Here is a 26,500-nt window from a genome sequence, read left to right as displayed (position 1 = left end):
GAACTTTTCGTACATGTCCAAATTTCAAGATCTAAAGTTTAGGGACTATTTATGTCATTATTCCTTTTGAATGTTAAATGATATGTGTAAATTATATAGAGTTTAGTAAGTTGCAAGGAAGTAAATTTCCCATATCGATCAGTAACTTTTTGTTTCGTAGTATTGAATTTCCTCTCCATTGATCAACGATTATCAAATATAAGTGCAAAATTATTGAAAGTAAGTTTGGAACTCTAAAATTATGAGAAGATACTAACTCTTAAATGTAGTTGTTAACTTTTCATACAAAAGAAAAAATAGAGCAAGTTTCAATATATTTTAGAAATTGAAACTTTCATGTTAATTAATAATATTCGTTACGGAAATGGAAGATGATAATAACTTTTGTTAGAGGTGAATATGGATCCCGAGTAGAACCAGAAATCGAACCTAAAAATTGGTCCAGTCCCAAGTAGGAATCGAACCAAACCGGACTAAGAACCGTAGAACCAAATCGGGAATCGGAGAATCAGACCGAACTGTGGTAACCCTAGAACTAATAGTATCTATGGATCTTTTCACCAATCTTCATACTAGTAATATCAAATTTTCAAAATCCGAAACATCATTTCATTACTAATGATATTCAATATGTTCTTCCATTACTAGGTTTAGTTTTAAACTTGCTATGGTGTAGGTGGAAGATATGTACCCATTAAAATCCACCGGCAACTACTCTTTAATCAATACCACAAATTAATTAATCACTACTCTTTTACACATGTTTCTAGTTTACTCTTGAATCAATACCTTTCATTCACTCTACATGACAACATAATACAAATTCTCTTATTAGGTTTGACAAGTTATTTTACTTATAAATGGTTTTGTTTGGGATAGGTAGTCTTGTCAATGGAACTCTATCTATCTGAAAGGAAATTTTTGTTGTTGCTTTAATTTTTATTTTGCTTGGCTAAAAATGAAGCAAAAACAAAAAAGAACTAAAAAATGAAACCCCAAAAAAAGGGAATTCGCTGATTCCCTGGTAGACCTTAAAGTCAACTCTAGAACTTCCAATGTCAGTTTTAAGGTATACATGATAGATTATAGGTTCTAAAAATTTGAAAATCAATGCTGACAGAGTAAGTTCTAGGTGGAACCTGAACCTACCCTAGATCGCTCACCCTTTAACTTTTGCACATGATTAGTGACATTTATTATAAAAATTTGCCATTTTAACTCATCGGTAAGTTTCGGAAATAAATACTGATAATTTATTGAAATAATTAGTTCTTTTGAAACAATCCTACAAATGTTGGAATATGAACTCAAAAAGGTTGGTAATTTCAATTTATATTTGGTTACTTTAACACGATAAGTTATGCTAGTAAATGTTGGTAAATTATGGTAATAGCTTACAATTTATGGACATAATGCCATGTAAACTCCACGATTAGTTGGCAAATCACGAACATAATCTTGTTCTATATACCATGTAAATTATGAGATCCTACTAAAGTTAGGGAAAATTGTCAAATAAGTCCTAAACATATTGCATTTTTGCCAATTCAATCTTAAAACCTTTCAACTTTGCCAATTAAGTAGTAAATCTTTACACTTCTTGCCAATTGAATCCGTTTGGCCAATTTTGGCCTAAAAATGCTGACGTGGACACCGACCGGCCTATATGATGCTGACGTGGATAATTTTAATATTTTTCAAATTTTTTATTTTTTCTTTTTCTTTTCCTCCCCTTCTTCCTCCTTCAGCCGGTCGCCAACCGTTAGCAATCGGCCAAAGGGGGGGAGAGGCAGGGCAAGCCTCGCCGTCGCCATGGCTGGGCAAGGTTGGCCTCGCCAGATCCGACGAGGTCGAGCCTCGCCCAGCCACTGCGAGTCCGCGTAGTTGGTGGTGAACATGAGGAGAGAAACCCTGGAATGGCAGATCGCATCGAGCAGGTTGGGGTCAATTGACAGAGTTTCTTTTGTTCGTAGCTGCATTAGGAGGAATGGTTTTATGTGGTGGAGGAAGGTTTTGGCGATGGTCTTAGGCACCTACCAGCTACCACCGCCCTTTGCCACCATTATATCAAGTATTAGTTTTCTAATAAACTTGAATTGTTTTATCAAAGTAAACTACGAGGGATAGGGACCTTTATACATAATGTTCAACGATAAATTATGGGTTGTGGGAAGCATCTTAGAGGGAAATGAAAGACATCCAAATGTACTGAATGATTTGAAATGTCTTTTCATTATTTAGATTATTTCGCTTAGTATTTATTTATACATCACACAAAGGTCAATTAGTATGCCTTGTACGAAATGGACTCCATGAGAGCAACCTACTACAATAAGTTTTTTTAAATGCTAAATGAAGGGAATTAGCAAAGTGCGGCAGAGAACCTAATGATCCATTATCTTCGATTCTTGACCCTAAAATTATGATGTAAGAATAGCGGTCCATCCATACATTAAATTTAGAAATTCTTGGGTCTACTAGGATCAACTTATAAGTTGTACGTGGACGCGGTGTTTGCTTGACCTGTTGGTAAGTTTCGGAAATAAATATCGGTAATTTATTGAAATTGGTACTTCTAGTAATTTCATATTATATTTAGTTACTTTAACATGATAAGCTATGCTGTTGGCGATTACTAGCGATTCCAGCTTCATGCAGGTGAGTCGCAACCTGCAATCCGAACTGAGGACGGGTTTATGGAGTTAGCTCACCCTCATAGGATCGCGACCCTTTGTCCCGGCCACTGTAGCACGTGTGTCGCCGGTCCCATCTCTTCTTATCTCTTATTGTATTTATTATTTGTATTAATCTTTTTATTAATTTATTCCTTTTTGTATTTTTTAAATTTGAATATTTTATAATTTCCATTATCTCATGTTTGCTTTTCGTGAAAAAATATCAATTGAAGTGGAGGATTTCTTCAAACAACAAGGAGTTGGGTCAACTATTCAATCAAATGATATTGGGCATCCCATCTCTTCTTGAGAAACAAGTCGGCTATTTCTTTGCATGGTAAATTATGGTTACAGCTTTTAATTCATGGACATAATCCTGTTCCATGTACCCCGTAAATTATGTGATCCTGCTAAAAATATGACAAGAAATATAGCATAATGGTAATGGTGAGACTAGTTGATGAAGATATGATTCCCTATATAAATGCTTTTACACACTTTATTCTTGGAGGATATATACATCAAACCAACCTACTGACACCCCTGGACTTCTGAGAATGCTAGTGATGGTGCACATTTACTTGTAAATTCAAACATCAACTGCAAGGCACACATAAAGGTAGAGCTTAGCATAGCAAGCTCAAAATGAGCTCCAAGTGAATCAAGATAGACTCCAGATCCTCATGAAACCCAATGATCTTTCTACCGGTTGATGGAAAAGAAGTACTTCCCGTCTTCTACACTATTGGCCCAAAAGTTCTTTCATTGCTCTTAGATCCCAGGGAGAGAAACAATAATATACCCAAAAAAATTACCAACAGTGACTGATGAGATTGGTCTGCCTTGATAAGCAAGTACGTTGACAATGTCAGTGAACCTATTGAACATGTCAATGATTGATTCATTTGGCTTCATTTTGAATGATTTGTATTTGCCAAGGAAGATATTCGTCTTTGTTTCCTTGACTCTGTCAGTTCCTTCGAAGGTCACATGAAGTCTGTCCCATATCTCTTTTGTTGTTTCACATGATGATACATGGTTATTTTAAGTAGGAGATAAAGCACAATAAACAGAGTAACGAGCATTTGCATCGAATGCTTCTCCTTTGGCCAACTCAGTCGGAGTAATTGTGGGTGTTGGAGTTCTATTCTCATTTGTTTTCTCCTGTGATGGAGGCTGCAAGTATTGAAGCCGCTGCAGGTGTAGGATTGAGTCCATTTTGCACAACTGCTCACATCATAGGATCAGTGGATCTGAGGCAAAAGTACACTAGAAGTGCTATAACTTGTGTACGGCGATCACTTTGGTACCATAATTTTTTTTCGGATCACTTTGGTGCCAACTTTTTTGAAAAACGATTATTTTAATGCCAATGCTAACGTGGCTCGCCGGAAATCCGATGTGACGCTGACACGGCTCGCTGGAGAGGTCCAGTCAGCATTAAAAACCAAAAACGACGCCGTTTAGCCCGTTTAGCCCGTTGATGTGTACTTTTTTTTTTAAAAAAAAATTAAATTAATTTAATAAATAAATAAATATTAAAAAAAAAAAAAAAAAGAAAAGAAGAAGAAGCCTGCAGCAGCGGCGAGGGCTCCCTCGCCGCTACTACCGCTAACCCACCACCGCCGGAAGGGCCGGCGGTGGTGGGCGCAGTGGCCGGCGAGGGTCGCCGCCCCCCCCGGGTCGAGGGCCCTGGCGACCCTCGCCGAGCCCAACGAGGGCCGGATCCGCCGAGGCGAGACCTCGCCGTCGAGACCCGGCGACGGCGAGGTCTCGCCTCACCTCACCAATGGCGAAGGCGGCGACGCCGGGTCGCAACGGCGAGACCTCGCCGTTGCGACCCGAGCGACAAGCGAGGTCTCGCCGCCCAAATGGCGAGGCCGCGCCTCACCGTTGCGACCCGGTGCGACGGCGAGGTCGGCCTCGCCCCGGCGAGGTGAGGCCGCGCCTCACCGTCGCGACCCGAGCGACGGCGAGGTCGGCCTCGCCTGCCGAGGTGAGGTCGCGCCTCACCGTCGCGACCCAGCGACGGCGCGAGGTCGGCCTCGCCTTCGCCTGGGTAGCGACGGCGAGGTCGGCCTCGCCCAGCCGAAGGTGAGGCCGCGCCTCACCGTCGCGACCCGTGCGACGGCGAGGTCGGCCTCGCCTTCGCCTCGGGTAGCGACGGCGAGGTCTCGCCGCCGGATCCGGCCCTCGGCTGGGCTCGGCAAGGGTCGCCGACCACTGCCCCCACCACCGTCGGCCCTTCCCGGCGGTGGTGGGTTGGCGGCAGCAGCGGCAAGGCCTCTCTCGCCGCTGCTGCAACTTTTTTTTTTTTTAATTATTTTAATTATTATTATTTTTCTAAAAGTTAAAAAATTAGAAAAAAAAAGCCACATAATTTCCACGTGTACAAGTCAAACCATTTTTTTAAAATATAAATGCTAGGCCAGCTTTTTGGCCAGAATTTTGGCCGGAGTCACTAAAGTGATCTATTTTCCTCCGACTTGGCACTAAAGTGATCAGAAAAAAAGTTATGGGACCAAAGTGATTGCCGTACACAAGTTGTGGCACTTCTGGTGTACTTTTGCCGTGGATCTGATGAAAGCTTTCATTTCGTATTTCCAGACACCATAGTCTTTCCTATCGAAGTAGGGAGGTTGGGTGTTGCTCCGTCCCTCGATAATACCTAGTCCAAGAATGCTAATCATAACATATAGTTAACTCAAAAGTATTAAACTCCAAAATATTAAGTACCAAGCTCTGATACCAATTGAAGCAAGCTAACAATATCACTTAGAGGGGGTGAATAGGTGATTTTATAAAATCTTAATAAATATTGCTGAATTTAAAGATGTCAAGATGAAAATAATCAAGTGTAAGTAAAATGGGCTATGAATATGATCATATTATGGTAATATTCAAATTATCTAATGTGGTGTTTCTATCAAGCAATAAGTAAATATGAGCTGAGAGATAAAAGACTTTGCACACAGAGCTTTATAGCGATTCGATTTAGTGTGAGTCTACGTCCACTCTTCCACGCTAACATCTTACTAGCTGGATTCCACTATAATCGATGAGAAGTTACAGTTGCATGTGTCTGCTAATACTCTAGCACTTCTTCACAAAGTACGTGCTGCTAATACTCAAGCTGATATGTCTCACTATCTCACACCTAAGCACACACTTATAACACTGTTAACACCTCTCAAGAGATTCAATAATATGCTCTCTAAAGACAATTCAAAGTATGTGAAGCACTCTCAAAATTTGGAATTTTATACTCTTGATCATCTTGCTCTTCGACACCTTAGTCTTCTTTCATACTCCTCAGTATCCGAACTTCCTGTTGAACAATTTTCGAGGATCAGTTTCCAATCTACCTGTTGGATAATTGTTTAGAAGATTAGGTAGCTGTTGAGGTTGAACAATCAAAGATCCCATTGATTTAGCCGCCCATACAAGCAAATCTTGGTTTCCAACAATGGAGATCTTCAGCTATGGAAATAATCTTGCCTTTAGAATGATTGTCAATCAACCAAGATATCCCGCATGATTGATTATTTTGCGAAGATAATCTTTAAGATTGATAGACAATCAAGATCTTCTAAAGTGACAATCCATATGATATCACTAGCTGTAAAGAATGAGTTTAAGTATCTCAAAATGAAAATCTTGAAGTTTGTGATAAGAATCTCGTTGCAGGTAGAATAGGTGTTTTGCTAATATTCAGCTTATTCTGATGATATCCAGCATCTGCTCCGGCATTGTATGCTGATATCCACTTAGTAGCCTTGCTAATATTCATGCACTTCCCTTGCGAATATTCATCCAATTGCCTTGTAGATATTTATGCAGTACACTTGCTGATATTCACATAGTACGTTGCTTATGGCTTGTTGGATATTATCAACTATTCTTTCCAAGATACTTTTACAACGATAATGATGTAGATTCTGTAGACATAAGATCTCAATGCTTTCAAGTCAATATAGAATTCCACCGATCTAAATTTGTTCTGAAGATCTTTCAGTCACACGAATATTACCTGAACATAAACACTTCTCGCATTTATTAAGATCAATATAAACCATGGATCGTTTTGTCAACTTCAAACTATGTAAGAGGTTTTCTCAACATTCATTTGTTCAAAGAGCTGAAGAAGACTTGGTCGCTCGAGGACGATTAGGTTTGAATCCGTCAAAAACCAGACCAGGAATTAATCTTTCTTAAAAGCTTGAGTTTGATCTACGTGACAGAGACCTGTCTTAAATCGCAAACATGGATTTGAAGTTTCAGCACATGCGCGTCGGTTGGTGGCAAAAGATTCTTCGAATTAGTTGATCTTTCTTGACGTATGGCTGCATGTAATTTCACAAAACGTTTATAAAAGTCCACTACATGTATCCTTAACATCTACCAAGTTTATGACATCATATATAGATACAATTTTATCAAATTGTTCTCGATTTATCACTCAATGAAGTCAGTCTTTCTCCCTGTAAGTGATTATAAAAAAAATCCACTACAAGTCTAGTAACTTTTTAAACTTAAAAGTAAGTTTTATTAGTTACTTTTTGGTTTTTAAACATGGTAAGTAACTTCTATATAGGTTAGTAGGCAGAAGAATACTAAAAGTGCCAAAAGTATTGTACGGTGCTTACATTAGTGCCAAAAGTTTTTTTTCAGATCACTTAAGTACCACTTTTTTAAGAAAACAGTCATTTAAGTGCCAATTTCGATCAATGTTGCCGGAAATCCGACATGGCTCGCCGGCGTGCTCAGTTAGCATATGTAGCCTAAAATGACATCATCTATGTGTTTTGCTCCAAAATATAAATCCCAAACCGCAACATAAAAGAAATTTCCCAAATTGAAATCCTTAAATCTACCATAACCCCAAATTGAAACTCTATTTGATTTTCCCCCAATGCAGATGGAGGAGGGATTGAGCTTGGAGGCGGTGTCGGAGGAAGAGGATTGGCGATGGAATTTGGCCTCGAGCTCGTGCTTCTCTTGCTTGCGAAGCTTCTGGATTTGCTTCTGCTTAATCTCGAAGCACTTGAAGATGCGTCGATCGCCGGTTTTTTAAGCAAGGGTTTGGCGCTTCCTGAGTAGTTCTTGCTTGAGGATGTCCATTCTCGGGTTTTGTTTTGGCTTTGAGGTTGATGGGAGGAGGAGACAAATCAGCATGAGTTCAGTTTAGGCATGTTGGGGAAAAATATGATCCATCGGGAAGAAAATGGAATCAGATTTTAAGGCGTGGTAACACTTTCTTTAAGGAATTGTTTGTCCTCCAACGTTGCTAATGGTTACTAGCAAAAATCTTCCAAGATACAAAAAAATTTCAATGATAATACTAGATATCAATTCTAGTATTTCTCTATAAACTTTCAAAGGGAAACAATTGGAAAATGTGGCTGTACGGTTTAAGAAAGAAGTATCGAAAGTAAGTGAAAAGAGACTGAAAAAATATGAATGAAAAAATATGAACATATATTTCAGTCTTCTTTAACCGAATGCAACATTTCGGGAGAATTTATTCCCAAACAGATACGTTCTGAAAAGACACGTTGAAAATTTGGATTAAAAAATATAATAATAATAAAATAATGTTTTTAATTCCAAATTTCATAATTTATGAAAAATTACCACCTTTCAAGGAGAAGAAGTTATGTCCAAAATAGACACAACTCTCTAAATGTTAAGAGGTTATGTTTGAATAGATATAACTTTCCAAAGATTGTAAGTGTTAGGCAAAATAATGAAATTCGAAATTAATTAAAAAGTTAACCATAATTCCTTTATGAAGGACCACACTATTTCAATAGGACAAAATAGTTATTTTATAATAATAAATGAAAATAACAAATGAGGATTAGTGCCAAAACCGCACAATTAGTCACGCACTTGCATGTAGGTATTACAGGATCAAACACGCTCAGCTCATCGTATTCGATCTTACAATTAGAAGACTCTCACACTTAAAAATTGGCCCATTTACTCCAAACTTTCCTATGTGGGATAAGGCACCAACAAACAAACTTCCAACAAGGCATTCTATCAAACATGTGGCGAGCAATTTCCTAACAGTATTTACATTCAAAGCAATTTGGAATCCAACATCCAGATCAAAGCCAAACATGCAAACAAATTAAGAATCATCGAGCTAAAATCAAACTCAATCAGATTGTTGTTCAATCGGAAACTAACTTTCGACACCGCTATTTTTGTCCTCAATAAACTGAAATTGAGTGAATATAATCGTAACTTGATGAAAAGAGATTCTAGTCACAATCGATGATTAAGAAAGCGTGAACTGGCTTTGGAACTTGTCGACACTCAAATCAGAACAGTCATGAGGACTTGGAACAAGATCTAGCAACCTTTGAAATTTTCGGTGATAGAACAAAGTGAAACAGAGCACTCTTGGTCTTAGTCCGGAGATGAAGCCAGCAAAGATGGCTTACGATGAATGGCGACGAACAGCAACAAACAATTACAAGAAATGTTAATGGCAACCGGAATCGAAATCTATGAACGATCTGCAACCGCGATTCCGACTCTTCGAAGCTTTTGGTCAAAGAACGGTGAAAACAGAGCTGGACAAATCACAACTACGGACGCAGCTGAGAACAACAACGACGGCAATCTCACGATGGCTAAAGTGAAACGAGTCGATTTTTTTCAGTGAAGAGGATGGCTGTGCTTAGCGTACTGGGTGGTGGCTCCATGGGCAGCGGTGGAGAGAACGGTGAAGGAGGAGAAGATGACAAAGAATGTAGGAGAGAGAGAGTCGGAGCGAACGACGTCGTTTTACACAACCAGCCACGTTGGACTGTGCGACGTTGTTCTATTTGTTCAGGTGGATTGAATTTTTTAAAAAAAATGCCAATTCATTTTAATTTTTTTAATTATAAATGCCACGTAATCATTTTGATAGGAGTTTCTTGCCAGATACACTTAAGTGATCTTTTTTTCTTCGATTTGGCACTTAAATAAGTCGGCGAAAATTTTGGACACTAAAGTGAGTGCCGTACGAAACTTTTGACACTTCTAATGTCATTTTGCCTAGGCTAGTAAGATGCAAGGAAGTAAATTTATAATCTTCTCTATTGTAGAAATAAATTTCTTCTACATTGGTTGGTAATTTTGCCATGTGTTCTCTAACTTTCCAGGTTCAAAAGTAAGTTCAAACTTATCGGTAACAACTTTGGAACTTTCAAATTATCAGAAGATAGCTTAGTCCTTGACTTTTCATTAAGAGAAAGAGCAAGTTTGAATACATTTTTGTTGGTCAAAAAGTTTGAATATATTCTAGAAAGTTGAAGTTCTCACATTAATTAGTAACATTCCTTACGAGAAAGGAAGATGATGGCAACTTTTGAATGTGATTAGGGACATTTCATGTAAAAGTTAGATCATTTAACACATTGGTAAGTTCCGCAACTAAATACCGGTAAACTATTCAAACAATTGCTACTTTTGCAACAATCTCATAAATGTTGGTAGATGAAGTCAAAAAAGTCAGTAATTTCATATTATGTTTCGTAATTTCATATAATGTTGGTCTATGTGAATAAATTGTGGTAGACTATTGGAACAATTTATAATTTTAAAACAATCGAATAAACATCGATATTTGGCTCATATAAGAGTTAATAAGTTAAGCTACATAAGTAGATGTTGGTATGTTGGAATAGTAGGTAATTTTGAAAAGAACTGATAATTTTCAAAAGAGTTGGTAACTGTTTTCTTGGTCCATAAAAGAGTTGGTAACTTAAACTCCATTAAAACCGGGGATAATTTTTGAAGTATAAATAAATGTGGGCACTTTTCAAAATTTGATAGTAACTTACTAATAACATACAGGCAAAACAAGTTGTTAGTCAATATTTAGTTACCAACGCATTTGAAAAGTTATCTTAACTTTTTCAATCATTTACCGGCAAGGTACAACATTCCTTATTTTCCCTCGCAAAACACTAGCAATCTGCACAAGAATGTGGAGCACCGACTTAAGTTGCCATGATAAGTTCATCAATTAACTGCTTTAACAACCGAACCAGGAATATCAGTACAGATCTACAATACAAGCATGCTTCATCTCCATAAACACACTGCACCAAGTTCTTTCAGCTGAAGGAGATAACTGCTTCACTCAGCATGACATAGGAAACATTGCAAGATGACCGGTTCACACATACAATCAGAAAAAAGCCAAAATTCAGGAGATCGTCGCCTATAGCAGATGAACAGCGACAGTATATCCTCCTTGCCGATGGGAGCATGCATGGAAATGGTAAATCTAACTCGGGACGACCTTGGCTCTCAGATGTCTTTGACGAAGATATGGTACTCACGTGGTTCAAGAAGTTCGTTGTACACGACCATGGCAACAGTAGTCTTACCTGATTGGTGGTGGTTGTAGAGGGAATAGCAGTAGAGCACCGCTGGATTGGCTGGCTAGTGGCGGTAGTTAAAGCAGTGATAAACCACCAGTGATACGATATGCAAATGTTACAATCATACTTTATAAGAGTGACATGCCATAGTCATTGATTAGTAATATACCATAACAGTCATCTCTTTTCCAGATACATACTAGCAAACCAAGCATGCATTCACAAACCCAGAAAATAGAAATCCACAACATAGAAAGTCACGCAAACTCATGAGTTAACAGATTACCCATCAGCCATGTTCTCCGCTTCCCATCCTTTCAATGCTCCTTCCACATTAAGAGCATCCCTCCATCCTTGCATGGCCTCATGCTTCTCGTGCCGAGAGAAGGCTTTTGGCTGCTGAACTCATGGGTCGAAACAGAAGATTGAAAAGATCACATGTTTCCTTTCTTCCCTACATTTAACCGTGGGCGCCAGCTCCTTGAGGCACCATCTACTAGAAGCATAATCTTTACTCTTTAGAGAAAATTGGTAAGAAGATCCTTGGGTTCTTGATGGCTTCTAAAAGATCAGGGCCAATTTTCTTCTCCTAAACGGAGCTTCCTCACTGTCTTTAAAGGCCCTGACATCGGCATCTATAAGGCTATCATAGAGAAATTCAGTGAAGACCTTGTCAGTATCTGATACCATAAAGCTCAAGAAACCTCATAATCATATCCTGGTATAGCAGCAACACACAAACTGCTATTTACTTGGACAAGCGAGACAGGCAAGTAGCTATTGACTTGTGGGACATTTTTACGAACAGATTGTGCGCTTCTTCTCCGCCAGAAGTCGTTCAAGAAATAAACAGAGAAGACGACTGCAATTACCGTTGCGGTACAGGCAATCTGCATTGACCAAGAAAACAAGAAGTTGGCACCGGAGTACATAGCTTTGAAGCCAATTCGCAATAGATTTAGACCCAGCCACCCAAAAGGCCAATTACAGAGGGAAAGTACGACTGAAGTTGACAGAGCAAGGAGGTGGAGATCTTTTTTGCCTGGTTCTATTATGCTTTAGCACGATGTTAGCTTTACTTCCACAACAGCTAAACTCGGAATTCCTCCTTTGAGAATCTTTGCGCTCGTTCCCACAAGTATTCTTCAAGTTGAATGAGTTGTCGGGTCGATAATCAAGACATGACATGAAGCAGAGGTCAAAGGATTTACTTTTATTAGTCACTCAAATCAAACATCCCAGGGAGATCATTAAAGATTTGACCAGTTTAAATTGACTCATTTCGCTTCATATTCAATACCCATCAAACGCTATAGGCAGGGAACCCAATAAAAAAAAAAGTTTTATTGCCGAATTTAAGTATGGTTCGTTTGACGGATGTCCATTGCGAATCCACAGAATTCAACGAACGAACAAAACTCCACTTCTTCAAGAGGGACAGCTGAAAAAGGAAGAGGGAAGGTGAGAGCAAAGCAGAAAAAACACAAATCAACCGAACTCAAGTCGCCATCATGATGCTGTATAAACATGTACAATCAATATTGATCAGAACAACATCGTGCACGGCAGTCGCTACTCACTACTCAGCTCTTCCCATCCAAGAAAAGACGAAAGGAATCGCGGAGCGAATAGGAACTTACCCCCACCCAACAAAACCACAACCCCAAGACACCATTCACTTGTTCTCGCCCAAACCCATCAATCTCTTCAAGCCAGGAAAAAACGCCGAATCGTTCGAGAAGGGCGGCTTCTTTCCATGCTGCTGCAGATGCTCCTCCACCATCTCCACGACGGACCTCGCGGACAGGGGATGGAAATCGGCGCTCCAATTCGACACGAACTCTGTCGCCAGACCCCGCCGCTCCCCATCCTCCATCCCCTCCCACTTCCTCCTCAGCTCGTCCTCCCGCAGGGCGAAGTAGCCGCAGAGCTCGGAGAACAGGAGGGCCCTGCCCTTCGTCAGGGCCTCGTCCCTCTGCTTCCCCTGGGCGTGCGCCCTCGCCAACTCCTCGGCCAGGGCGGACGCGAGCTCGGCGTCGCCGGCCTCCTTCCTCCTGCCGCCGCCCCTGCACGGCGCGGAGAGGGGGAGGGACCTGCGGGCGTTGAGGCGGAGGGGGTGGAGGCCGGGTGGTCCTGTTGGGGGTCGCGGCAGGGCATTCAGGGGAAGAGGCGGGTGCGTTCTTAGCGCCATCGGAGGAGGAGGAGGAGGAGGTTCGAATGTTTCGGAGAGGACGAGGATTTGATGAAGGGAGGACGACGGCCGCGAAGGAGAGGGATCTGGGGGAAGCGAAAACGGGACTCTGATTGCCGGTTCTAGGGTTCTTCTTCTTCTTACTGGTCGACGGCGATGGGTAGATACGTGATTGAAAGCATGGAAAAACACCTGATTAATATCTTTATATACCATGGGGCATGAAAGTAAGCATAGGCCTATATTTGTCCACTTTTGGAAAAACAGAAAAGTAACTTTTAACGATTCAGTCGCACTCAGTTTTTATTAGCTAATTTCGACTCTCCACAGTTTAAATAACACAAACTATTGTTTACATTTACACAATTTGCGAGAAAAATATTTGAAATAATCTTGATTAGCAATGTTTTTCTCTGGAAAAGATTTCAAATATTCTGATTTAAATACCCGGCGAAAATGCCGATCACGTTTTAATAAAAAACTAAAGTAGAAGACCCGTAATTACGGTGCGACCCTCTCGCAAGGATCGAATTCCAAATAGATCAAGCCCATCAAAATCGTTGATTAGATGTGAGTACCATACAAATCTAATTGCTACGATCACATCGGAAGATCGACTCCAATGATGGATTTGTACTTGCAAGAACCATTCACATCGCACCAAATCATCTCAATATGCATGAACATTGAACGAAAGAATGGATTGTGTTCATCTATTTCTTAATTTAAATGTCGTCTTTACAAAATGACCCTATTCAAGAGACCAACCCGGACATGTGCCGTTTTTTCACCCACCTCCCCACTAAAACAAGAGAGAGAATAGCTCACCTTACAAGGAAGAACAAACTTCAGATCTATGATCCATAAGCTTAAACAAAAAAAAAATGACCACCATGGTTAAGGCAAGCACACCAGCAACAAACGAGACCCTCGAATTTGGATTTCCTAACATGTTGCGATTGAAGTGCCTCGGTGGTTGACTGGTACAGCTTGTCACTAGCTGTGAAGCGACACTTCTCTTTAAAATCGTCAGCTCGGAGTTCGTCGCAAGCCATGGAGCAGCTGTTAAGTCTACCAGCAAATCAATAAAGAATTTCAAAGATTGAGTCGGTTTCACATGATTAGGTGCGAACCCGTTGTCAAAATTCAACCAGCTAGCTTCATCACCATCTTGAACAGTCACCATCGCACGATACTTCCTAGTTCGTCACCGTCTCTCCAAGCCACGGCGGATTAATTGGGACAAAATATCAACCCATGTATCAGGCACACCAGGTAGGCACCAGTGCATGCAATCTTGGCCCCAAACAGCCACTGCGTCCTTCTTTCCCAACCAAATTGCTGGGTGGGCATCAGCTCTGAATTCACTCAGATGTGTCAAATCCAGCAACTGAATATCCGTTCCTCGCAGCGTGCCCTCGATCAGATTATTCAGCAGTCTTGCTTCTTTATTCACGCCATTGTTGCTGGGATCAAACCACATATCAAGCTGTCTAGTTGTTAGTACCCAATCCCGAGTAAAAATCTGATTGTGTTGTTGCGATATGTAGAGAAGTCCCAAAGTAGCTCAACAACGAGAAACGGCCAGAGGAAGAGCAAGCACAAATTTATGGAAAGTATTTACTTAAATCTGTTATTTGATATGCAAGAAATCTTTGAAGTATGGTACTTGATCAGCTAGCATACTGGAACAGTAGCATGAGAGAGCAGTGAGGCACAAAGAGTGCAAGATTCTATTTTCGTACCTGAGAATCCTGGAGTGGCTCATTGAACAGGCAACTACCATTCTGATTCCAGTCTCCACCGTGAAAATGCCTTGGCGACTGTAACCGCCAGAACTTGAGGGTCTCCTTGGGGATTTTCCTTTGTATATGCAAAATCATATTCTCAAGAACAACTTTGAGTCCATCCAACATCTTGAGGCGTGGGAAGATCGGGCGTCCAGCCCGATAAAAGACTAGTGGTGTCTCTTCTGGGAACTTATCCAAACCCCACCTATCAAAGGAAAAAGGGTTCCATGTAAGAAATGTTCAGGGAAAGGCTTATACAGGCAAGAACAAGCGACTAATATTAACAGTTCTTAAAGAGGCTAATAGTGAAATGGCAGCATTTCAGATTCACGAGAACCGCAATCTTTAGTCGGTTGACACTTTTGACTATTTTCCAGCCTATGTTATCTCAGTTTGCTTCTTCGAAAAACCACCAGTGGGAATAATAATGCTGAGACTTAACTTTTCTCCTAAAACTTCTACTTCTTTCCTTGCTCTCGTCTTATTCAGATACCATATTCACTTATCTCAGCACTGATCCAATCGACAATAAGGCTCCCTAAACCACCCATGTAAGTACTCATAGAGTTCACCTCAGTCCATAAAACTAAAAATAAATATGGAATAACAGGAATACACCAGTTGATCCAACCTGACAAGGTTAAAGATAGCATAAACGGTTACCCTACACATCAGGACACACAAGAAATGACATAACTAGCTTAGAAATGAGGAGATAATGGTCTTCACGGCAGACAAAATCTTAAGACTAAGCAGAGTAATCAGGTATCACCTACACAGCCTAAAGGTTCTAGATATTTATAGGGCAAAGCCCACACATTTCATTAGAGACACGATATTAGTGCAGGGAAAGAAATGAAAGCATTAAGACACCAAGGATGCAAAAGCATCAGATAGATTTATCTTAGTGAACAAAACTAAGCGACAGAGCGAAATTACCAGTGACCAGTATTGAAAACAAGGACATCATAGAAGCCATTGATGTGGCCCCAATCATCAGCAGGAATGTCCACATCTACTCGATAAAAACCTTTTGATCCATGTCCTTCAGCCAGAGTGGATTCTTCCGGCTGCCACCTTCATTAATCAGTTATAAGCATGTGAGGTTATAAGTACAATGCTTTATAAGCAAACTTTACAGATTGATTTAAGAGAAAATAAGCAACATCGATATTGTCATTAGGTGATCAATCGGATTTAACACTTCCAGTTCCAGCTATCGATAAGCGAGAGATCTTTATAGCTTAATTGCAGATACTTTAGTTAGACTCAGCATCAATTAGCAACTCTTAAAGATTACGGCATTGCGATCTGCTGGTCTATGCTGGTCCATCAATCGCATACCCCTCAGGTTTTTCTAGCACATTCTCACAACAATGTTGACAACCACCTCTAAGACAAAGTCAGAAGCTCTCTCAAAATCTTTACACTTTTTAAACAATTTCAGCAGTTTCTACAAACAAACTCTGTCCATAGGAATACGGTGCAGGGACACCGCGTAGTCACCAAATTCAATTCCAGAAAATTGATAAAAGTTCTGATGGAGAAGAAGGTTGTCTGATGAAAACACAAATAACTGGGGATAAGTATACTTGTGAACTTTGTTAATTGATTAAATATGCAACTGACATGAACATTCATCACTAGCCATCTATTACTTGAAAACATTCAAAATATCAAAACAATAGCCACATCACTCATTCAAGATCATCTCTTCAACAATGCAACGATATGAACAAAAAATAAAACCACTGATCAAGAAAGGTCTTACTCGTATTTGGCCAACAGCACCGCTCTGTGATAAGCAACCGTGACGTTAAACTTGGGAAAATGAGCTCCCCTCCAAGCCCCTTTCCTCTTCCACTTCTTGGCACCCGCATCAGCCGCCCTCAGTATGCACAGAAGCGAAACCAAGAAATTCTCGTTCAACGAGTCCCCCACGAACCCAATGTTCTTGTTCCTCATCAGACCCAGGAACCGAACCGGGTCGATCCGATCCAAGCTGCAACCTTTGGGCACCCATCTCCAGGAATTGATCGTACCCATGTTTTCTCTCTGGTTCCTCAGGCAGTTCCAGGCGTTCCGGTGAAACGGGCATGCCTCGTCGTACATGGGCTCCCGGGTCTCCGGGTCGAGGACCCATCGGCCGTCGAAGAGGTTGCAGGATAGGGAGATCTTCTCTTCCGGAGGAGGGGAGGCCGGGGGAGCGAGGAAAGTGGAGTAGAGGAAGAGGATGATTAGGGTTAGGAAGATGGCGTATGGGAAGAGGGAGGAAGGTGACTTGAGAGCAGGCGCTTCCCTTTTCTTGGCAGCATCGGGAGAAGCCATGGCAGCTCTTCTTGAATTCCCCCGTCCGATCACTCTGAGAGAGAGAGAGTGCGTGTTTTGAAGTGGCGGATCCAATTGCTAGGAGTTCATGTAACAGTTATATGACAGTTAAATTTTCTTTTCTGATCTACTGTTGCTGACATGGACCATCGATGGATGAGTTTGGTGATGGAAAAGTTTATGTGGATTTGATAAGCTTGAGAAAAGAAATTGACACGGATCGACATGAATTAAAAGATTTCATAAACCTGTTGACACAAATGACATTGCTCGCCGCCTCGAGCTCGAGCATCCATGGCCATAATCTCGAAGCTCTAGCGGGCCATGACTATCTACTTTGAGCTCGAGCTCGAGCTAAGCATCCGAGGTGGCTGTAAGACTCCGGATCGCGTGTTCATGGCCATGAGACTCTGGTCCTAGTAGCCACTCGATCAATTCCCGATTGGTACACATGAATATTAAACATTTGCGAACGGATTTGATTACGCAATTGGACCATAGATATTGTTTGAGGTCAAGTTTGCCGCTAAGAGTTTATTTCTTTTGGCAGTGGAGATTACTAAGGACGCGAATGATAATAATTCTATTTTTGAGTTTTTTTTATTTTTTTGTTCTCTGAAACAGGTTTAGAACAGAAGTTCGTTTGGTAAAATAATTTCATTTTTTTATTTCTAGGACAAATTTTGTTCCAGAAATAAATTTGGAACAGAAATGAGAAGTTAAACTTTTATACTTTTCTATTTCTGTTCCAGAAATAGAAATGACAATTCTCTTTTATTGCTCACTCTTGCCGCCCACCGCCGCCCACTTGCCACCCCTCGCCCGCGACCGCCGCCTGTCATTGCTCGTTGGCCGTCCGTCGCCCACCAGCCATCCACCGCCGTTGCCCGCCGGCCGTTTGCCACCCATTTGCCGCTGCTCGTCGCCCGCCGACCATCCGCCGCCGCCCCCGCGCAGCCGCTTGCCGGCTACCCGCCTGCCGCCGCCCGTCCGCCAATACTCGCCGCCCACCCACTGCCGCCACTCACTGGTTGGCTACCGGAAACAGAAATTTAAAAATAACTTATCGAACGAATTTCTATTCTGAAAACAGAAATAAACGCTACTTTTTGCCCATAAACTTGTCAGGGAAAAATAGATTTTAGTCAAGTCAGGGAAAAATAGATTTTAGTCAGAAATAGGGCCGGGGACAAAACATGTTGTCATTCGCGCCTAAACTTCTGCTAATCTTTGCTAGCACCACGAAGCATCACAAGCCAAAACAACAACAATGTCCACTCCAAACATCGCCGCCATAATTGCCAAAGGCTACCACTCTACCCACCAGACGAAGTCGGCCACTAGACATCGTCACAAGTCGACACCCGTGCCAACAAGTTCGGTTACCTATGAGCACTGATGCCACAGCAACTATCATCTCCGCCTACTGTTGCCGCCTGGAAATAGTTTTGCTTTCGGTTTAACTGATCAAATAACTCACAATTTAAACCAGGAAACGTAAATTATCTGTAACACCCCGGGTCTACACGTATAATGTTATCCGCTTTGGGCCCATTGACCCTCGCGGCTTTAAAACGCGTTTCACACAAGCTTTCGCTGTACTGAGAACAAAACCTTGAGGGAGGCTCGTAGCTGGGATGGCGGTGCATCTGCGCCGGTGCGGGAGGCCCAAAGAGAAAAATATTGGGTTGAGCTAAGGGATGACAGTGCGGCTGTGCCTCTATCCCAAACAACGTGTTTCACACAAGCTTCCGCTGTGCTGAGAACAAAGCCTTGAGGGAGGCCCGTAGCTGGGATGGCGGTGCGTTTGCGCCTCGGTCCTTGGACGTGCATAGGGAAGGGAGAAGCCTTTTTTGTCCCACATCGCCTAAGGGAGGAGTCCTAGAATGGCTTATAAGACTTGTGGTTCTATATCTGCGTAATGCGTTTTAATGTCCCACATCACCTAAGGGTGTCCTGGACTAGCTTATAAAGCTTAGGGTTCTATATCTGTGTAACGAGTTTTAAAGCCGTATAAACCCGGGTGTTACAATAAAACTATGGATTCATTGAAGAACCAACATGTTTTAGGGGAAAGTCACTATGCATAAACGATTTATTTGATAGAAAGCGAATCTTCGTATGGTAATTAAACTTTACAAAAGCCAACATCTTAGCCACAAAAGTAGACAGATAACCAGGTCCTTTCCAAATTGACATTAAAAACAAAAGTTCCGCGCTAAATCAGGAGCAATAAAGTCACTGCAAAGATCTCCCCGTGTGCTTGAAAACCCATACAATCAGCGGCAGAGAAACATCAGCAACAGGAGCTAAGCTGCATTCAGCTTGTCTTCAGAACATCGTAGAATGATACAGGCCTCTTCTTAGATCCACAGAGTTCCTGAAAGTAAGAGAAAGATAGGCAAGTGATAGCATTTGTCTCTCAAATTACTTCAAATAATTAGCGCTCGAAATGAGAAAAGATATACCTCAACTACAGAAGCCAGGCGTAAAATTGAAGCTTCACCCCACGGACGGCCCATCAGTTGCAAACCAATTGGAAGGCCTTGCTTATCATACCCGATCTGTAAAGTTCGCAACACAAGTAACGGGATGGGCTAGATATAACTGTACTAGAGTTGATTAATAGAATGACTTAATGCAGTTGCAAAAGGTGCAGTTGGAAGGTTAATGCAATTTGTTCCCTCAGCTGGCTCAATGAGCTACGACTCAATTTCTCGGCATGAGGTTAGCTGTCAGCGGTCCAAAATGACAGTTTCTGTGCAAATGAAGAAAATAATTCCGAACACAAAAATCCCATGAAATTGTGTACGTAAACCCAGTGTCACTCACAGGGACAGAAATGGCAGGGAGACCTAGAAGATTTGCTGCAACGGCAAATCGCATGAGGTAACCTGAAACAAAGAGAGAGTGTGCATAAACTACCCAAGAATTGTCCCTTGTGAAGAATGTCACATTGAGTATCTGAAAACTTGTTATGCAATTAAAGCAAGTATGTGCACGAAACTTATGATTTCAACACAATTTTCGTGAAAGGATTGTTACTGTCGAACCAGAGATTAATAATGCAACTAACAAACCTGTTACGTGCATATCCGTTTCCCCATATTTAAGGGCACTAGGAGGTATTTTAGGTGCTGTCATTCTGTAATAAACAATTTCTGTGTCAGTTGAAAACCCATGAGAAGAATTAAGCTAACATTGAAGCACTGAAAACTCAAAATTTGAATATATTGTGATTCTGATAAGGTCTGCCAGGCCATTGGAGCAGAGATCCCAAATTTAACTCCAATTATGCATACTACCAGCTTGCTCCTTCTCAAACTTGGATGATTGAAGAGACAAAAACTATGCTTAGATTAGGCTTGCCAAGTCCAATTACACATCATCGAGCATTGAAACTGCATCCTTGAAGGGAAAAACCAAGTTGAGCTAGTCACAAAATGACATACCCAGTAGTCGGCGTCACTATGACATCAACTTTCTTGAAGATCTCCATATGATGGTACATTATTCTTCTCCTGAAATCAGATAGCGGCCTTACCACCACGTCTAAGAATATTTTAAGAAAGAAGTGAATGAGATTGCGAATGCATTTTCAAATGACCACATGGAAGACATATACCAAAACTGAATAAAAACAGTTTTAGTAGCTTCAGCTATGATATAACTAATCTAAAAACTAGACATGAATAAGTAAAGGTATCCAGACTTCTGCCTAGTTGAAGACAGTGGGAGGACATGATATATTTACATGATGGGTGCAAGTATCTCCTGTCGAGAATAACTTGCAATTTCTCTTGTTTTTTTTTTTTTGCTCACCTAATACTCTGGGCAGCAACATAATCTGATGCAGTGAATGACTGGAACAGTGCCATGCTAGTCCGCGAATCATAATTCAACTCTTTACCTTTCCTGAGAAAATTGAGAACAGGACATTCAGTCCCAAAATGAAATATCAATTACAGAGAATGAACATAACCTTTGAATATTCCCTACTCAGCTGTGTCCATTTCTGGTCAGACTGATGATGATGCTATTTCAGGTACATTAGAGAAGCAGACCTACCCATCCTCACAGTCAGGATTCAATGCAGTTAACATCTCGGATCCAATTGAAACTAGATGAGCAGTGCGCATCTCATGCAGCTCAGGTATAACAATCTCTACCACCTTGCACAGATATAAGTCAAATTAGGAACTGAGCAATCTACATGAATGTAAAGACAGAATTATGCCTTGTGAAGTGAACTCGACAAGAACCAACTCATTAGCGGGAAAAAGATGACAGGTGAGAAACACGAGACAAACATGGAGAGACTAAAGTTACTTTAAGCTTTAGAGACATACAACTCTATGGAATAATCACGTAACTTTGGAAGGCCTATTCAATTGAAGCAGAACTTACTTCACAGCCATGGGTCTTAGATAGCTGATTCAGAATATCCTCACATTTGTCAGAGATATCAGTTGAATGAACATCGTTGAACCACTGCAAACATTAATTTGTTCATGTAATTGAAAAGGGGAAAAAGAAAATAAAGGAAACCTTCTAACATATAGGAATCAGCTATTACTTGAGTATATTTTCCAAGTCGCAACGACCCCACGGCATTCAAACTTTCAATAGATGGAAAATTTGGCAAGCAAGGCGGTGACTGCAAGAACTAGCACAGTTTAGTAGTATTATGACAATTATCATACAAAAGAGGTTTAGTCTGCTCACAACCTACATTAAAAGAAGACTTGACAGTAAGATATCAATTGTGTTAGTAGCATTAACACGTATTCCTTCAAAGTGCATGTCGTAAATCAGGCATAGCTGCAGTTTTTGTTAATGAAGATAATAGACTTACAGGTTTCAAAATATTTCTGTCCATAGGATAGGATCCCAGGATTGTAGCATACCTGATGTAGCATTGCCTTGATGAGAATTATACGATTAATAAGAGAAATTAAAGAAGCGATTGAAGTTAAACAGTGAGGACATCAAGAAAACAGCTGGAAACTCCAGCCACAAACACGATATTGTTACAGAGAACTCTGCGCGATTGTTGCTTCTACAAAGGTAGATGAGCTCTACTGTTATGCCTAAGGACTACATAATATGGTCCTTTTGGTGGTTGAGACTGCGGGATAGCTTTAACTAATGGCAAGTGTGACCTGCTGGAGATTGCCGGGTGAAGTCTCATAAAGAAGCAAAAGTAACTGTGAGGACATTCAGATCTTCAATTATGAAGACTTTATTCGATTACATGGGATAGTCACTTCAGCTTTTTAAAATCCAACGAATCCAAATTCATCCATCACCGTAAAGTCAGAGAGCTCACATGCTTCCCAAGTCAAATAAGTTCTTAACCTGTCTTGCTTTATGCAGTGTTATCTCAAAGTTGAAAAATAAACTTGCATGCTAACCTGTACTAACCTATGGTACAACAATTTGAATCCTACGACAACGGTTATAGGAAGAAACAATGCTCCCAAATGTTGTGATTCGAACTCAAAAGTTTTCCCTGAACAAACTCATCTCCTAATAAGTCAAGACAAGCGGCAAAGAAAAAGTGCCAACACCAAAATATTGATGATCATTTCAATGCCTTCAACCACAAAATTTGTTCATTTCCATATTGAGGTTATAAACATTAAACCTCTATTGAGCTGAGGGCTCCAAACATCCAGTAACAAGTACAGAATACTTACACTAGCGTGACATCTTCCACCGATGATGCAATTGGTCCAATAATGTCAACCGTCCCAGACTCACATAGCGAACTGCAAAGAATGGCAGAACTCTTCTAACAAACACAATATCACCATGATTCACACTTTTTGTGTACTGAAGCCCATACTAGGTCCCTAGCATTAATAATAGGAAAAAGTTCAGAATCTAACCCCCTAAGATCTGTTCGCCCATATGTTGTTTTCAGTCCAACTACTCCGCAAAGGGAAGAAGGTATTCGAACTGAACCTGTCTTGTTATGTGAAGTCAGTGTCAGCATAAAATACATGGTAAGCACAAGCCAAACAGTAGGACACTAGAACAACCTCCACCATCTGTCCCGAGTGCAGCAGAACAAATTCCAGAAGCAACAATTGCCGCTGGTCCAGAGGAAGATCCACCAGTGTACCTTTCTGGGGCATGAGGGTTCCTTGTCGTTCTGCAGATGCATAACCAATGAATTTTAAGGTAAAAGTTTGCAAACAAAAAACATACAATGCAGTGTGAATGAATTGAGGAACGGACATGTGCTAATTCATATATATGTAAGAGGGAGGGTAACCGAATGAGATAAGTCAACAACAGTGGTGGATATATCATTTGTTTTGATGAATAAAAGACGAGAAGGATGAACCATTTCAAGATCATTTTGCACAAGAAAAAAGGAGAGGAGTGAGAAGGTAGACGCATCCTCATGAGAAGAAAATTACTATAATCCCTACGATGAGCAGTATTATCATTGGCCCATCATGTGGAACGTGGAAATGCATTCTTTTTTCTTCAAATATTGGTGCATGTGACATATTCAGACAACCCAGGTATTAACTTGTTATTTCATAGACTGATAGGAAAAGTAAAATGAAATGGCTTTAAGAAAGACAAGGTCAACATAAGCAGTCTCGAAGCACTTCAGAATTCCTCCAGAAAAAGTCACCTGTAAAAGAAAGTTCCACTGGAAGATTGACTCACATCAGAACATATGTTGACAACACCATTCTACATTCAATGCAGTGATCTATATAAAAATTCTGATGAGAGATGAGGGACAATTTCTATGGAATGTCAATTTTGACAAGTTCATGATACATCACTAACAAGCCAGCACAGCAATTGGTGAAATGAATGTGCTGATTTGTAGAATATCAAATGCACATTTAAATGCTCTTTAAATTTTCTCGCTCCCATGCCTCATACTCTAGCTTGTCAATTACAAGATTTCCACATAATAAAACTCACCCATAATTAGGATTGTTTCCAGTTGTGCCCATGCCCATCTCATGCATATTTGCTTTGCCCACCAAGATCACACCGCAGATACGTAATCGAGAAACACAAACTGCATCTTCATTATTCGAATTAGTTTCATCCTTCCAAGTTGTTGCACCTGTCAATAGAAATTGTCATATACACAGACTAAAGAGATGGTGAGAATTTTTTGAGAAACGACAAAGACTTCAACCCATTTTTACCCTTCATTATATATGGGTGGCAGCCTATGTCATCCTTAATTGCCATGAAAATCCCATCCAAGATTGATAACGCCTTCCCTGCATCAGAAATGCCATTAATTTATCATGCCACCCCTGCACCAACTAATGGCAGTGCACTGCACACCAAGCAGGGACCATACTTTGAAGGTGCAAAAACAACCATTTCAATGAGTTAAGCTCACGTTCCAGTAGATTGCCCTACCTTCCTCAAACCTCTTTGTGGAAGCTGCAGCTTGTTTCCTGACTTCCTCAGCGTCAAAAGAAATTAGTAGAGGAGCTGGAGGTTTCTTATGGCTAAACTCCTCAATGACAGTAATAATCCGCTCTGCCACCTAATAATTGACAGTAAGACTACGTGTCTTGCTCAAGCTGATAATAAAGAGACTCCTCATAGGTTCTGATATGGACTTACCATGGATGGGGTTACAAGTTTAGAACGATAAGCATACGCATAATCCCGTATTTTCCAGTAGCGAAATTGACTGAGATTGCCATTCCAGGAGTTGGCAGGATCATAGTCCGGAAGACATTTCAACGCTAATTCTACTCGGTCTTCAGGATTTCCATCTTCATCCAATAAGATGGTGCCAGGCTCTGGATCTAGACATTAATAGCTTCATCATAGCATATATTTCTTATGGGAAGGATGCACTCTACTTGAATCTATCCTGTTGCATGTTAATCTGCTAATGCCCAGTATGCCCTCTTCTTACTCTCCCTATACTATGCATTTGCCTGCAATGAATGCACTGCAAAGCATGCACAGGCTGAAAATAATAGGGGAAAGAAAAGCAGGGGAGAGCACGAAATTACTTCAGAAAATGCCTCTCTTTTAAACTTATAATGGCTTTCCGAAATAGTCAGAAAAGTGATGGGAAGAGAGAGAAAGAAAAGAATACTTGAGTAAAAGTAAAAAGCATGCCAAGAACAAATTTCATCGAGTTTCTCAATTAGAGAAAAATCAGCAAACTTACGGTTTGTTCAGCTGCGAGAAACATTTTCACTAAGCTATCCCAAGTTCAGTCAAATAGATTGGTACCCACCAGTTTCATGTTATTACACAAGACAACACTAAAGCTAACTAGTTAAGGGGAAAAACCTTGAGGAGGATATTCAGGTCTATACATTGGTGGCTCTGGTATCACAGTACTCCTAAGAAACTGCCAATTACAAGAAGAGCCCAGTCACATTCAATCGTCCAGCATTAAAGCAAGAAAATCTGCTCGAAGAATGCAATATGCAAGACGAAACGCAACCGTACCTCAACCATTCGGTTCTTGTTCTTCAAGTAAGAGATAACAGCAGGGCCAATTAGTGGTGCCTCGAGTATCTTGACAAACAGCCTGAACGTGAGACCGGTCAGATGCGGAGCTGCAAGTCAGCCAAAAGGACTCACCCAAGTCAGAATCTCGGCGAACTCATTTTTCACATGACCCAAAAACCCATCATGTCTATTTGTAGAATTTGCGAGGAAAAGCATCGAAACTTAATAGGAAAATGTAGTAGGATATGGAACTGACCGTCAATATCTTCAACCTCATACTTGACAGTAGACAAGTCGAGCTCTTCGGCTGGTAACATTACACGCTTCTTGCCCATGTCGAAGTAATTCTACCAGGAAAAAAAGGGAAAGACCAAACTACTAAAAAATGTTAGTAACCACCGGATCTTGTTGTAGTCATAGGAACATAGGACCAATCAAAGCTTCATACTCTATGAACCTGTTTAATGAAAAACCAAATTAAGACATGAATTCTCGACCAGACAACCAACTTGCAAACTAGTAACCGCGGGATAAGACGGCCAAAATGAAGCTAAACAGTGGACACAAAGTGCTCGTCAGTCAAACAAGCAAATGATCAAACACCCATCACACACAAAGTTCGCGATTAGTTCTCCAGCAAGACAGACATCCCTCGCA

General features: G+C 40.8%; 3 protein-coding genes across 7 annotated transcripts; all 3 read right to left on the bottom strand.

Annotated features, from left to right (window-relative positions):
* Positions 1 to 10,675: 10,675 nt before the first annotated feature.
* LOC115665739 (uncharacterized) lies at positions 10,676 to 13,474 on the bottom strand. Of its 3 annotated transcripts, none has more exons than XM_056304712.1 (2): positions 12,703 to 13,474; positions 10,676 to 12,503 (listed from the first exon to the last, which is right to left on the bottom strand). In XM_056304712.1, exon 1 carries the CDS (start codon positions 13,467 to 13,469, stop codon positions 12,738 to 12,740), a length of 732 nt encoding a protein of 243 aa, XP_056160687.1. In that variant the 5' UTR covers positions 13,470 to 13,474; the 3' UTR covers positions 10,676 to 12,503; positions 12,703 to 12,737. The 3 variants fall into 3 exon arrangements, with proteins under 3 accessions (XP_056160687.1, XP_056160688.1, XP_056160689.1); XM_056304713.1 differs by having other exon boundaries at positions 10,676 to 11,952; positions 12,703 to 13,473; XM_056304714.1 differs by having other exon boundaries at positions 10,676 to 11,705; positions 12,703 to 13,472.
* A 465-nt stretch (positions 13,475 to 13,939) lies between these two features.
* Positions 13,940 to 17,595, bottom strand: LOC115665738 (protein trichome birefringence-like 12). Of its 2 annotated transcripts, none has more exons than XM_056304726.1 (4): positions 16,815 to 17,583; positions 15,983 to 16,120; positions 14,999 to 15,248; positions 13,940 to 14,742 (listed from the first exon to the last, which is right to left on the bottom strand). In XM_056304726.1, exons 1-4 carry the CDS (start codon positions 17,369 to 17,371, stop codon positions 14,461 to 14,463), a joined length of 1,227 nt encoding a protein of 408 aa, XP_056160701.1. In that variant the 5' UTR covers positions 17,372 to 17,583; the 3' UTR covers positions 13,940 to 14,460. The 2 variants fall into 2 exon arrangements, with proteins under 2 accessions (XP_056160701.1, XP_056160702.1); XM_056304727.1 differs by having other exon boundaries at positions 14,561 to 14,719; positions 16,815 to 17,595.
* A 1,840-nt stretch (positions 17,596 to 19,435) lies between these two features.
* LOC115669410 (fatty acid amide hydrolase-like) lies at positions 19,436 to 26,218 on the bottom strand. Of its 2 annotated transcripts, XM_056304902.1 has the most exons (20): positions 26,100 to 26,218; positions 25,841 to 25,950; positions 25,679 to 25,739; positions 24,992 to 25,179; positions 24,782 to 24,911; positions 24,559 to 24,636; positions 24,326 to 24,473; positions 23,416 to 23,528; positions 23,263 to 23,338; positions 23,071 to 23,142; positions 22,227 to 22,278; positions 21,948 to 22,028; positions 21,779 to 21,862; positions 21,440 to 21,543; positions 21,194 to 21,286; positions 20,824 to 20,892; positions 20,452 to 20,516; positions 20,204 to 20,265; positions 19,840 to 19,935; positions 19,436 to 19,751 (listed from the first exon to the last, which is right to left on the bottom strand). In XM_056304902.1, the coding sequence occupies exons 1-20, from the start codon at positions 26,176 to 26,178 to the stop codon at positions 19,692 to 19,694; spliced, it is 1,821 nt and encodes a 606-aa protein (XP_056160877.1). In that variant the 5' UTR covers positions 26,179 to 26,218; the 3' UTR covers positions 19,436 to 19,691. The 2 variants fall into 2 exon arrangements, 1 of the variants encoding a protein (XP_056160877.1); XR_008814845.1 differs by lacking the exons at positions 20,204 to 20,265; positions 20,452 to 20,516.
* Between the last annotated feature and the right edge of the window lie 282 nt (positions 26,219 to 26,500).

This window comes from Syzygium oleosum, unplaced genomic scaffold (genome assembly GCF_021117445.2).
Source record: "Syzygium oleosum isolate NSW1041296 unplaced genomic scaffold, Sole_v2.1 Sole_v2.33, whole genome shotgun sequence".
In the NCBI taxonomy this organism is placed as follows: domain Eukaryota; kingdom Viridiplantae; phylum Streptophyta; class Magnoliopsida; order Myrtales; family Myrtaceae; genus Syzygium; species Syzygium oleosum.
The sequence above is the reverse complement of the archived record's forward strand: the minus strand, read 5'-3'. Positions and strand labels throughout refer to the sequence as shown.